At 43.9% G+C, this 14,252-nt stretch overlaps 1 protein-coding gene across 3 annotated transcripts in view; it reads left to right on the top strand.

Moving 5' to 3' along the window:
* Window positions 1–14,252, top strand: part of SLC66A2 (solute carrier family 66 member 2) — a 102,401-nt gene that overhangs the window by 1,097 nt on the left and 87,052 nt on the right. For all 3 annotated transcript variants that reach the window (XM_005281439.5, XM_005281440.5, XM_042860461.2), the window contains exon 2: window positions 1,690–2,042. In XM_005281439.5, the coding sequence (XP_005281496.2) occupies window positions 1,840–2,042 (203 nt within the window). In that variant the 5' untranslated portion in view covers window positions 1,690–1,839. The remainder of the gene's footprint in view (window positions 1–1,689; window positions 2,043–14,252) is intronic.

The following is a 14,252-nucleotide window of genomic DNA, read 5'->3' on the forward strand; positions in this document are numbered from 1 at the left end:
TTAGTTTTAAAGGTGCCACAGGACCCTCTGTTGCTTTTTACAGATTCAGACTAACAGGGCTACCCCTCTGATACTATTTTTCCCTTGCTTTGTTTGACTTCTTTTCTATCTTCACTTCTCCAAATCTAATCATTAGTAGGGTGATGGAGATATGTATTTGTTTTCAAGCTTTTTCTGGCCTCTCTGTCCTGCCCCCAGTTCCCAGGCTTTACCCAAAGTGAGAGTTGTGTTGGCAGCTTGCCCCAAGCCTGAAGGTTGCACAATATGTGTACAAAACAGAATAGATCACAGAGACCCCTCGTCTTTAATGTGGAGGTCTAGACCAAAAAAACTATAGATTCCAGCCTTGTGGTCTATGTGAAATGCCTTTGATCCAGCTCCCAAAGGAGGAGTGTTCATATCATTCAAACTGCTACACCTGTGGTTCTCAACCTTTCCAGACTATTGTACCCCTTTCAAGAGTTGGATTTGTTCAGTGTACCCCCAAATTTCACCTCCATTAAAAACTTCTTGCTTACAAAATCAGTCATAAACATACAAAAGTGTCACAGCACACTATTGCTGAAAAATTGCCACTTTCTCATTTTGTCTGTATGAAATGTTTAGTTTGTACTAACTTTGCTAGTGCTTTTTATGTAGTCTGTTAAAACTAGGCAAATATCTAGATGAGTTGATGTACCCCTTGGAAGACCTCTGTACCCCCTGGGGTACACATACCCCTGGTTGAGAACCACTGTGCTACATGATAGGCACTGAATGAACCACAGAGACTGAACTTTCTCACTGCTAGAGTTGGTCCTTCCAGATCAATATTGAGGCACACTGACAAAGCCATGTAGAAAAACTTGTCCTGCTACTGTTTGTGCTCTATCTATTTTGTTGTTAAAGGATATCAGTCTCCATCCAGGGCTGTTAAGTCAGTCTCTTTCATAAGCATTACACACTGGTTTAACAAGGCCACAGAGTGCCCTAGTGCAAGAATAATTTGGGAAACCCCCCTCTTCCTGATTCCAAAATACACTCTGCTTTAACTCTCCCACAGCCCTACTCCCAGCCCCCTTTATCTCTCCTGTTCCCATAGCCCTAATCCAGCCCTCTCACCCCCACCTCTTGCTTAGCTTCCCTCCAGCTGCCTCATGCCCCCCCTACAGACCCACAGCCTGCTCTCACTCTCCACCAGTTCTGATCCAGTGCTCCCAGCTCTCCCCAATCCTCCTCCTTCAGTCTTGCCCTCAACTCCCCCAGCCTGGATCCAATTCCCCCCAGGTTTTTACCCCCCTCTGTCCCGCACTTCCCTGATTGCCCTCCCCTGGTGGCCCATGTGTTTGGTTCTGAATAGCCTCATGGCCCCTTGTGCAAGTGCACCATTTGTACTATTATAGCTATGCCACTGGCACTAATTTTATACAAACAATGAAGTAAACAGCAGGAAATGCTTTATATTAATATTGGAAATCAGATGAGGTTGGACACAAGCTGTGTTGTATTTATTTATTTGTATTACTGTAGCACCTGGGAGTTCTAGTCATGGACCATACAACTCCATATCTTTGACCACTTTGGCTATCCCGGGCTAACTTGTGACACTGGAGGCTGTGGCTCTGACCTGATCATGGGCATGTGGGGCTTGTATTCCTGTTGTCAGATGATATATTTACATTTCCCTCCCACTTCCTGTTTTTTCTTTAGGTTACGCTGTGCAAGGGATGAGGGAAGCATGGCAATACATTGCACCGGCAGGACTGTGTATGACTAAAATCAACTAAGTCTGAAGAAACAGTGAAAGGGAATTCCTTGTCAGTGGTTGCCCTGGTGCTGCACAGTTTTGTTTTGCCTGGCATGGAGGCAGATGGCTTGGAGTGGCTGGTGGTTCCAGTGCACCAGCTGGTTTCCTGGGGTGCAGCTGGTGCAATGGTATTTGGAGGTGTGGTGCCATACATCCCCCAGTACAGAGACATCAAAAGGACACAGAATGCAGAGGGCTTTTCAACCTATGTGTGTCTAGTATTATTAGTAGCAAATATTTTGAGAATACTCTTTTGGTAAGTTGGCAATTATTTTTGATTCTCTTAACGTGTTTATTCTTTTTCTCTCTAATTCAGTGTTTCCCAAACTTGGGACGCAGTTTGTTTACCTGCTGCATCCGCAGGTCCGGCTGATCGCGGCTCCCACTGGCCGCGGTTCGCTGCTCCAGGCCAATGAGAGCTGCTGGAAGCGGCACAGGCTGAGGGATGCCAAAGCTTGAGAAGTGAGGTCTCTGAGGATGTAATATTTGGTGGGACCCACTCTTTAAAGATGTGAAGCAAAATTCAATCTTGGTGCAAGTGAGTTCATGTGCATCAACTTAGAGCTCATGTACCAAATTTTTTTATCTCTTGTCTTCCTGACATAGTTATCAATGTTAATAAGCTGCATTTCAAAACGTCAAACTCTTAAGCTAACAGTGGATGCTAATGACAAGCGCATACCTAAAGTAGTTCAGAAAAATCTCTTCCTTTCTTTCTGCACCCTCCCTCATCACTACCCTATAAGTTGCTCCATGCAGGTAGGCCTCCATTGAAGTCAGTACAACTCTGCTCAGGCAGACTGTGTGCCCTCATTGACTTCTGTGGGGGTCTACCCATGGAGTTCCTTGCGGGATCGGAGCTCAAAATTTAAAGATCCACTCTTTAAAAAGCAGCCTAACAAGAAACATTGAAAGAAGTCCTCATTTCAAAACAATTACATCTTTGCATATGAGGTTTTAAAAATAACATTTAAAAGCAAATTTTGCTCTGAAATCTAGGCTTTGTGTTTATCAACCAATAGACCTGTCTCATGTGTGTATGTAGAAATAAATGTTACAAAACTGCAGAGGAGTATTTGTTTTTAACTTGGCCACTGCAGCATTAGGAATGTACAAGAATCTAAAAGTGAAATTGATTAGGAGATAACAATAAGAATATTGGAAACTATTCTGAGAACAGTTTGACTAATGTAGCAATGCTGGTGGTCTGCGGAGAGCTGACAGATCATGTGCTGGCTCCTCCTACCTGTTTCCAGTTGCTTGTAAAGATCCCCAGGATCTTAACTTTAAAGAGCAGCCTGGACTCGAATAAAAACATCTGCAAGTCTGCTGCTGCATATGAGTAGAGGAAACGGGTTGTTCTCTGGGACCAGAGTTAGCAATGAGATGTAGGGAAGTCATCTGTAGTATCAGAACTGCCTGTGGGATTGGGATTGTACTTAGAGAGGAATGGAGAGAAGGGGGGGGAAGCATGTGGAAGAAAAGAGGCTCATGTGGTGGTGGAGAATGGGAAAAGAAAGAAACTAATGTGCAAGGGAAACAGAGTAAACAGAACTGTGAGCGATGGGGAGGAAGTGAGAAGTGAAAAGCCAAAGCAGACAATATTTTTTTTTTCAAATATGTGAAAATACCTGTGACAATAGTTAAATATACATAAATACTTCACTATTCCATGTAGATACTATCATTAACAGAGAGATGCCGTGCAATTGCTTTATTAAGAGGAGGCCTGTAATACCGAGAAAAAAATGAGAATCCCTAATTTTTAGTCTATTTTAAGTGCTCAAGCTACAAGGTATGTAAATAGCATAAATAAAGAAATTTTTTTTTTTTTTAAATTGGAAGAAGTTTAAAAATTTTAAACATCTTAGAGAGTCATTTGTAAAATGGGAAAGGAAACACTTTTTTTTTTTTTTTTTAATTGTTTCAAACTAATGGTGTCCTTGCATGCTATTGTTCTTTTGAGTGTTTACATATTATAACAATTTCTCTAATGGATTCTAGCTTTGTGTCACTCTCTGTGTTCTGATCTTGAAAGTCCCTGCATTGTTTTAAATTGCTTCAATTGAGTCCAAAGCACAGAGCCAGACTTCAGAATGCTGTCACAGTTCTCAAGTTAGTGTGGCCTATAAATAAAAGTTCAAATTTATTTGATATAGCCACCCGCACTGGGTAAATACTACAGGCTTGACCTTGCAAAACCTTAAGGTTCTGATTCTTCCACCCTCACTTGCAGTGAATAGTCCCTTGCTATGTCAATAGTTCCACTGAAATACAAGTTAGAGATGAAAAGACCCATATACTGTTCTCTATAAAGCAACTACCATGATACTAAAATAGTATGGTCTTAAGAGGATACCTCACACAATGAAAAGGTTATGGCATCCATGATGTTGTAATATGTACAGTGTAATGCCAAGAAAGTGTTTCTTTGGGTGAATACAGTTCTGATGCATATGAGTGATTAATGCACAAAGCAAGATTCAGTTTTTAAAGGTACTCTTGTGTTAATCATGTCAGCGAGCAGCTAGTAATTCATTTTCTCTCTCGTTGTTAAGCATAGTAATTCTTTCATAGTAACCTTACTGCTGATGTCACTTTATGACCAACTGGGGCAAGATCAGTACTTGAAACAAAATATGACTGGGTATAGGCACTAAAATTTATGATTACTCTAAAGGTGTATATAGATAACAAGAGTTCATGGTAATGATAAGAGGTGGCCCTGCTTTGAGCAGGGGGTTGGACTAGATGACCTCCTGAGGTCTCTTCCAACCCTAATCTTCTATGATTCATGATAAAAAAGGCCTGTTGGATCATTTGGTCCATCCTCCTGCCAAGACAGGGCTGTTCCCTACAATTCATCTTCTAGTGTTTTGTCCATTCTCCTTGTAAAAGCACCATCGGATGAGACTTCCACCCCACTTCGTAGACTATTCTACAGCCTGATACGTGCCTTTGTCAAGCTGGTTTTCTTGGCACTGAGCCTAAATTCTTTCCTAAATTGTTTTCCCTAGACCCCTGCGCTACTCCTGGTTATACGCTGATGTATTATGCTAATTCCTTCCCCTTTTTGTCTAAGCGTACATACGCACACGCGTGTGTGCACACTCTCATTCTCATATATCTAGAAATATTTGAAGGGTCTAATCATGTTATTCCCCTAGCTCCAAACATTGCTTAGCATTGTTATACATATTTAATTATCTTTCATTTCAAGCAATTTCCTCTATTCCCCTGATCGCTTTTGTTGTTGTTCTCTGAACTCCCTTGAGTTTGTCAATATCTTTCTGGAACTGTTGTTCCTGGAATTGAACACACTATTGCAGGTGCACCAGAGAGAGACTTTTTTTGTGATGTATTGTCTCTGAGCACATTCTCACAAATTGCACTAGCCTTTTTTGTATCTATATCACAGTGCATACTGCTATCTAACTTTGTCTGCACCTTTCAGTAAGGCCTTCTAGATTCACCCTCACATTCAATGTGTGTGTTATCCCCACATGACTAGCTTGCTTTTTTCCAGAACAAATCTCACTTATTTTCTGCTCATGACTCTATCATGATATTAGGGTTCAGTGCTAGTGTAGTGTGCCTATTTCCAACACACACTCATTCCTGACTCCTGGTCCCTTCCTTTCCCCCACAACCTCTGAAATACCTTGTTTCATGAAGTAGCAGTGGAGACCACGTATTCCCATGCACTGTGCCCACTGCGCCCCCTCCATAACCCACTCCTGTAATCTGCCCCTCTTTTTTTAATTTAAACAATCAACTAGTTTTAAAACAGGAGGAGTGTGACCTTCCCCTTGCCCTCCAATCTGCAAATACAATATTTATTCACTAATCTCCATGAAATCTACTGTTAAGTGTTTCTACAGCTAAAGCTGGCACGGCAGGACTGTGATACTAGCTCAGAAATTAGTACTAGCACTAAGGGCCGGAATCATGATCCTGCCTCTATTAGATACTTCTACTTTTCAAGATTTTCCCTCCAGTTATTCCACTGCCAGTGAAAGAGGAGATGCCCTTTTTTATTTTTTAAGTTAAAGGACTCAATTTTCTGCCTTCCTCCTGCCCTCTTTCCTCTAATTCTTCATTTAGGGCATTATCAAAGACTTGAGAACGTGCATCGTCACGCGATGACAATAGTGTGATTTCTTTAACTTTGTCTCTTCAGCATTGTGTTTCCCACGCTCAAAATGCCTCTAAATTTTTCTTTTGAAGTGAGTTAAAAATAATTTCCCAGAGTTTTCAACACAGTTATGTTCAAGCAGCAGATTTGTTTCTGCACTAGGCCTTTGCTGAAAGGCAGTGTGAGAAGACTTGTACATGCGAAATGATAAATCTGTATTATTATAGACAATAGTAGGCCTGATTCTGCTTTCCTTGTACATGTACAACTCTTGTTAAAAATCATTAAGCATTTAGATGTGCAAGCTGTAATGGTTATGGACTACTGACCCTTCTTTGGGTCTCATGAATGCAACTCCTACAGGTGGCAGGCCTCATGCCTTTACCTCACCTGGGGTGGATTTCTGCAGTTCACCCACTCTCAAACAAGGACATGGTTGACGCTCAGGGGGCTGTGACCCATGATTTTTGTGTCTCTCTATCCCAGCCTGTCAGCTTCTCCCAGCTCACCTAATCGCCCCCTGCCTTTTCTAGGGTCTTTGAGGTTTTAGCTCTCCTTTGATCCCAGGCTTAGCCTTTGGGAGGGTACCCCATTCTAGCCTAGATGGAGCCAGCTTTGTTATGGCTCCTTTGAAGCTGAGTACCTGAGACTGACTTATCTGAATCACTGTTTTATGGTTATTTAGCACCCCTTTGCAGCCTCCTTTGACTTATCTCTATGCATGCAGGCAGGCAGCAATACACAATTGCCCAAGGAAACCATCCTATACAAAAAGAAGAACAGGAGGACTTGTGGCACCTTAGAGACTAACAAATTTATTAGAGCATAAGCTTTCGTGGACTACAGCCCACTTCTTCGGATTTCATAAAAGATAATACAGGCATTTCCCCTATTTGTCACACAAACATCTGACCCAGTGTGTTGATTCTTAGAAATTACATATTAAGTCTTTGACCCTTTTTAATATGTCTTAAGAAAACCTTTGATGGCAACATTTTAGACAGACGCTGAAGCTTTGAGTGACACATGTGAGTCTCAACTTTTTGGGGTCCATGAGTGTGCTGCTCATGAAAATATCTGTGAGCATGAATGGAAAAAATGTAGTTGTGTGAATGTGCATGACAGTTACTAGCAATTTATGAAAAAACCTCTGCATTTAAAAAAAAAATCTGTTCTTCGTTAGCATTCTCATTAGTAAGCCAAGGAGTCCCCTCCTTGTCTCTGAGTTAGCCTGTGACTGGATAGACAAGTAAAATCCTGCGTGACGTTATGGAAAAGACTTCTATATGCTCACCTTTAGTTTGGCGCGAAGGGTACTGCTCACCTTTAGTTTGGCGCCAAGTATGCTGCTCACCTAGCAGGGTCAGTCAGATACATAGGAAAAGAAATAACCAATGATTTTTGTGGAGGGACCACAGTTTGTAGTGGAAAGGGAGGGGAGAAGGAGCTTCATTCAACCCTGCTCACTAGAATACAATTATTTTGTTGTAAAGTTCATAATGGGGTTTCCTGAGTTTGGTGTACAAAATGTCCCACAGACTGAAATAACTTCAGGGTTCGTTTAATATTAGCAGAACAAATACATGGCCTATGCCAAGGAAAGGAAATTGGAAAAGATTTCTCTGAAGTAGATGTTAGGCGTTCTAGTTACATCTTAATAAGTAAGGTCAGCCAACAGTAGTCCTGCTTCCTGCTGTGTTCAGCAGGCTGCAGTCTTTTGAGTTGTGGTGCAGTCCTTTGTCTCATCAAATTTAGATGCACTAACTGCCATATAAGGTTACCTGTGATTTCTTTTTTTTAATTTTTTTGTAATTGCAGGATAAAACACTATAGCCTTTGTTCCACTAATTTAAAAATAGGAATGGTTGATAGGCCAGGCTGGTTTTCCTGAGCTGAAGTGCCCAAGATATGAGTTGGGGGAAAACGTGAATGAAGTCTCCTGAATAAAAGACCATTTTCCTTTATCTTAAATTCCCATATTTGTTCTTTGTCAGCCAAACAAACAATGAGCATGCAGCTGCAGTCAGTTTACTGCCTGGGTGTGTGTTAAAGTCCTGGTGGCAGATTCTTGGCTGGTGTAAATTGTCACCGCTCAGTGTGCTGCAGTGGAGTTCTGATAGTTTACAGCTGCTGAGGATTATGTCCCTGATCCAAGGCCTACTGAATTAAATGGAAAGACTCCTCCTGACTTTCAGAGGGCTTTGATTATGCAGTATCTTGGATGCCTTTAGATCAGCAGTTCTCAAACTTTTGTCCTGGTGATCCCTTTCACATAGCAAACCTCTGAGTGCGACCCCCCCCCCTCCCCTATAAATTAAAAACACTTTCAAATATATTTAACAACATTACAAATGCTGGAGGCAAAGCGGGGTTTGGGGTGGAGGCTGACAGCTCACGACCCCCAGGTAATAACCTCACGACCCCCTGAGAGGTCCCGACCCCCAGTTTGAGAACCCCTGCTCTAGATGGGTTTGGGGATAAAGCTTCCTGTCAATTTGAATATTTATTTGTATTATCATATAGGGTTACCATACGTCCGGTTTTTCCCGGACATGTCCGGCTTTTCGGCAATCAAACCCCTGTCCGGGGGGAATTGCCAAAAAGCTGAACATGTCCGGGAAAATGCCAGCCGGGCACTTCCCCACTCGCGGCTGCTCTGCTCCTCCCCTGACTCTTCGGCTCTGTTTAAGAGCCGAGCTACCCGAGCACTATGGGCTTCAGGCAGCCCCCTTGCCTCCGGACCCTGCGTCGCCAGAGCCCGGGAGGGGAAGTGCCCGGCCGGGGGCGCAGGGTCTGGAGGCATGGGGGCTGCCCGAAGCCCGAGCGCTACCGGCTTCACGGTTTGCCGGGCAGCCTCCAGACCCAGCTGCGCTGGGGAAGCGCTGGCCGGGGGCGCAGGGTCTGGGGGCTGCCCGGCAAACAGTGAAGCCGGTAGCACTCGGGCAGCCCTTTTCGTGTGGCTGGGAGGGGGCGGGGTTGGGGCGGGGAAGGGGCAGAGTTGGGGCGGGGCTGAGGGTGGGAAATGGGCGGGGCCAGGGCCCCGTGGAGGTCCTCTTTTTTTATTTGTTAAATATGGTAACCCTATATTATCATAATATATAGGAGCTCTAGTCATAGTCCAGGACTGCACTCTACAAACCCAGATCAAAAAGATGGTTTCTGCCCCAAGGAGCTTACAGTCTACATATATGACAAGAGGTGGATACAGGCACAAGGGGTAGTAAAGGGGGAAAAAGAGACAATATTGGGAATCACAAGTTGTACCCACTTTTTTTTCCCCCTAAAAGTTCTTGGATATAGTTTTAGTGGGTCACTGTCTTGAAGCCACCCAGCAGTGCCAAAAAGCTTCAAGCCCTGGAGGAGTTATCCAGCAATATGTTCACCTTAATTAAAGCTGCTGAGACTGATTTAAGGGACCCTTCCAGTTTTTAATATCTGAAACAATTTTGAAAAAGTTCAGTGCAGACCTCAGCTTTCATATTACTTTTTGAGCAAGTGATTCCACTTGACCTCATTTATTTTAATCAGAACAACAAGCCCTGGCCCAAATGAATCTCTAACGAGATCTTGGGTTCACTGCAGTCCCAGTGATTGACCAGCATCCTGCTAGTGCTAGGTACTGTACAAACACAGATTGAAAAAAGATGGTCTCTGCCCCCAAAGAATGTACAGTCTAGCCTGCACAGTATGAAGGGGAAAGGTAGGCAGCTGCAGTTACATCTGACCTTTCTTCACACTGGCTAGTCCTCAGCTCTGATAGTGAGTGATCTAGGGGTATCTACTGGCAGGACTGTTTGCGGGATGGGAGAAACTTCTGTTTTTTAGACTTTATTTTTGCTTTACCCATTAAAAAGAATTGCTGGTCACTACTATAAAGTGAATGTGAGAAGATACTACCGGGGTGAAAGTAACTTAAAGGACTTACCGGTACACTGGAGTCCTGAGCAGGGGGGTGGGGCCTCAACTGGAAGAGGCGGGGCCTTTAAATCCCTCGGCTCTTTAAATCAAGATTTAAAGGGCCTGGGGCTCCAGCAGCAGTAACAGCAGCTGGGAGCCCCGGGCCCTTTAAATCATCGCCAGAGCCCTGCTGCCGGAGCCCCAGGGCTCCGACGGTGCTTTAAAGGGCCTAGGGCTCTTGGCCATCGCTACCACAGTGGAGCCCCGGGCCCTTTAAATCTCTGTCAGAGCCCCGCTGCCGGAGCCCCAGGGTAGTGGTGGCGTCTGGGAGCCCCAGGGCTCGGGTGGCGATTTAAAGGGCCCAGGACTCCCGGCCACTATCCCGGAACTCCAGCAGTGGGGCTTTGGTGGCGATTTAAATCACCGCCGGAGCCCTGGGGCTCCCAGCCACCCCCGCTACCCTGGGGCTCCAGCAGCAGGGCTCTGCGGCAATTTAAAGGGCCCGGGGTTCCGGCCGCTGCTGGGAGCCCTAAGCCCTTTAAATCGCCAGCCTGGGGAAGCTGCCCCCTGAGGGTACGGACAGCAGTGTACCGGCTCTTGCCAGCACGCCGTACCGTACCGGCTTACTTTCACCTCTGGATACTTCTGACCAGCAAAGGAGCCCCCTAGTAGAGAGAATGCCATGGTCGGAGAGTGCAGTGCATATAGCAACTTTCCCTCAGTAAATTCAGTCACTGAAGCAGAAATGCACACATGACTTCCTCTCTTTGATCACTAGCATTTTTCAGCAAACTTTATTTTGTACAGGAAGAATAAAATATAAATGTAGGTTTTAATGTATTATTTTTAAATATATGTTCTGTACTACACAAAATCCTGGAAGCTCACATATTGAGAAGCAGTTCTTAGCAGGCAGATCATATTCTGAAACTAGTTTATTTTCTCTTTTACACTTCCTGCTGACTACTGTTGTGCTGTTGCATCATGCTGTCGCCCAGGAGCCTGATAGTTTGGGTTACAGTGTCAACCTGTAACACAGCTTCTACCCTGCTTTAGAATCTCTTAAGAAACCGCAGAGGACCTTGACCTGGGCTTTAAATGCTGTAGTAGGTTAGTGTGTTAAGCTTTCATATTCAAACCCAGCTTGGCTGCTAGTGAAGTTGAAGTTAGGCTCGGCCAACTCATTGCTTTTTAGATCACAAAAGTGATAGACAGTTTGGCTTGTCTCCACACAATCTGTGGTTTCTGTCAGGGTAGGCCCAGGACTGGAGTAACAGGATTGCTGCAAGAAGATTGAGGTGCGTTAGTAGAGTTATTCAGACAAACTCATGGTGACTTGTCAGTTTGTCTGGCTCTGGCCCAGTTATTCAGCCTCTCAGTTTTATGAACACTAACAGTTAAGATTTTTTTTAAAACAAAAATATTACTGGTATTTAAAGAAATTTGTATATGTTCAAAAAACCAGAACTCTTTACAGTGATAGTTTAAAATATTATAAATAGAAGGGAAACTGCTTTGAGGTCTAACATTGGACATCCCAAATACTGCAAATGTCACAGTTGTTTAGCTATATGATAATTACCAGCTAGAAACTCGGAAAGAAAGAACAACAAAATTAAAAAAAGGCTTCAATCCTATATTTCTCTTTCCCTGAGCCCCAGTTAGTACCCTAAGGATCCCTCCTACTTTTATGAACAGCTTCTTTACTGTTCCCACCCTCAAGCCCTGCTTTGGCAAAAATATTCACCGCCTTTGGCAGGTGGAGAGGGAAGGGTCGAATGCTGCTTCTGAAACATCCAGAATACTCACTCACAGCAACACAAGGCCCTTTCCTTCTTCCAGTCCCTATCACCTCCCCAGCCCATTTGGGAATGGAGAGGTAAGAGAATCTTAAATTTGGATCCCCCATGTCCTGATGTGATGCTTTTGTCAGACTGGCTCCTGAACCATAATTTCAAATACAAACTGGAGGGTACATCCTTCTTTCTCCATGTTAATGTCCATCATATTGACCAAAATAGGAGCTATTTCCTTTCAAGTTGTTTAGAATAGAACACAGTATCTAGAAGAAGAATTTCACTTGAAGTGTTTTGGCTAGTCAGAACGAAAGTTTATGTAGTGCAACTTTTGTCCTGTGTATGCTGGAGTTTGTTAAATTCTCATACATTGTTTGAAGTGACTATGGAAACCTTGCCATATATGTTCAGTCCCAGGTGAACTCTCTTTTGTGTATTGTGTGTGTGGTTTTTTTTTTTTTTTTTTAATAATCTTCGATCTAAAGTGATAGATGACTCAGAGGGTTGATAATACAGCTTTCCATCTCTGTTCTGATTACTAGTTCTAATGTGCCACTAGTTTATGGTGATTGTAAATTGTTTTATAGCTGACAGCTGGTAGCCTGAGGCAATTAGCTTGTTTCTGTTTGTAGTAGGCAGATATCTGTATAACAGTTGATGATATTGTTGGCAGCACTCTCAACAAATGTACCAAGGAGTGAATAAGCCAGTAGAAATTCTATGGGCTCCCTTTGGATCAGGCTGGAAGAACATTAGTGTGTGAGTAAGGGGAAACTAATAGTAATGTCCAAGCTGTCCCTATTCTGTGAATAAATAGAACTTCAGCACCAGTGCTGCCAGTGTAGCCCTAAATTAGCTCTTATAAAAATGGACTTGTAATGGGGATAAGTACAGTATTTCATACACCTACGGTAGAGGACTTTTGGTAACAGTTGCTAACAGTGGGACAGATTCTCTTCTCTCTTTTTCTGAATGACAGATGGATGAAAGCAGTGGACTGGGTTAGTTCCTCAGTTTTGAAGCCTCCAGCAAAACAATTAATATGGGCTCCTCAGTTGCCAGGAGAGTGTTGCACAGCAGATCTCAGACAAGCTCCTCTGTCATGCCAGCATGGCACTGGCTCAGTAATGTGTCCAGAACTTGTGTGTTTATCTGCTAGCCTCTCGCTCCACCCCCAACAGAGACATTCTCTTAGGACACAGGCTCCCCACTTCATCTATGTATCATGGCCATGTTAGTGGGATAAATAACTTGAGGACCCTTGGGAATCAGGCTTTTGCCACAGAGCTGTGTGTGATGCTCCTCTCGCTACACCCATGGAGCTCTGGCTCATGGTCAGTGGAATGCAAACTGTCCCTGGTGGACTCTATGCATCAGGGTCCCCTGAAACTGCAGATTCAGCAGCATTTGCTGAGTTTGCCCTGGCAAGAAGCAGAGGCACAGAATGGGGAGTAATGGCAACTCTACTTCGCTCCACTCCATCCTCTTTCTTCCTAACTCAATAGAAACCTGACTTGGGTTCTCTGCAGATCAGAGGCGAGTTTGTACACTCGGCTGCATCATCTCCCCCCCCACTTCAGCAATTCTCCGAATTTGTTAGTGCTGATCTTACCATGGTATGACCTGCTGCAGTGTCACCCTTCCCCCTCCCCAGGGCATTAGTTGAGGAGGAGGCCTTGTTGCAGCCATGTACACAAGAGCTATAAACCACTGGTGTCCCAGGAGACATTGTGAAGGCTCATGGTTTCATAATGGATGGTCCCCACTCTGTGGCACTAGGCAGCTAGCGCCCCCCCCCCCCCCCAACCAGTTCCCTGGGGATGGTCTGTTCCATTGGGGACAAACCTGGCCACCTACAAATGGAAAAGTTCCAGCAAGTCCAGAATCAAGGACTTTTCAGTTTCTCCCCATTACTGGGCATAACCCGCATGGGGGCTGATTTGACCCATAACAACAACTTGAATCTCCCTAAAGACCATAGTGGAAGTAAAGAACTCCTTCAGCATTCATACAATGCAAGGGCTTAATGGCAAATACGCTTGGTACTGTCCCAGTGTCTTGTTGACTAGTTCAGAGCTCTGTCTTGAAAGAAGTTAAAGAATTATATCCAGACTCTTATGGGAGACCTTGCATCGTACTCTCATACATAGTAATGGCTCATTATAGTATGCTATACTTAACGTTTACCAGAGCTTTGTAAAACATTAATTAAACAAATCATCACCCTATTCCTGTAAGTGTTGTCTCCTGTCTTCTTAGCCAGTGGCAGCACAATGTTTGTGGGGTGATGAAGCAGTGGCCTGGGTGACTATTTTGTGGGTTTCAGAGTAGCAGCCGTGTTAGTCTGTATCCGCAAAAAGAAGAACAGGAGTACTTGTGGCACCTTAGAGACTAACAAATTTATTAGAGCATAAGCTTTCGTGGACTACAGCCCACTTCTTTATTGTGGGTGTATTTGGAGTGGCAGATGGGAAATGTGGCCCAGAATTGAAGAGTGAGTGAAAGCACACTGTTTAGTTTCCCCAAATCGCTTTCTTGAAACAATAAGAATCTCTGAGGAATACACCCTAGCAAGATTGTTTGAGCGGAGAGAGAAGTCACAATCATGTGCCCGGAGCCTTTCTACAATAAATCTAAT

The sequence above is a fragment of the Chrysemys picta genome, chromosome 2 (genome assembly GCF_011386835.1).
Source record: "Chrysemys picta bellii isolate R12L10 chromosome 2, ASM1138683v2, whole genome shotgun sequence".
NCBI lineage: Eukaryota > Metazoa > Chordata > Testudines > Emydidae > Chrysemys > Chrysemys picta.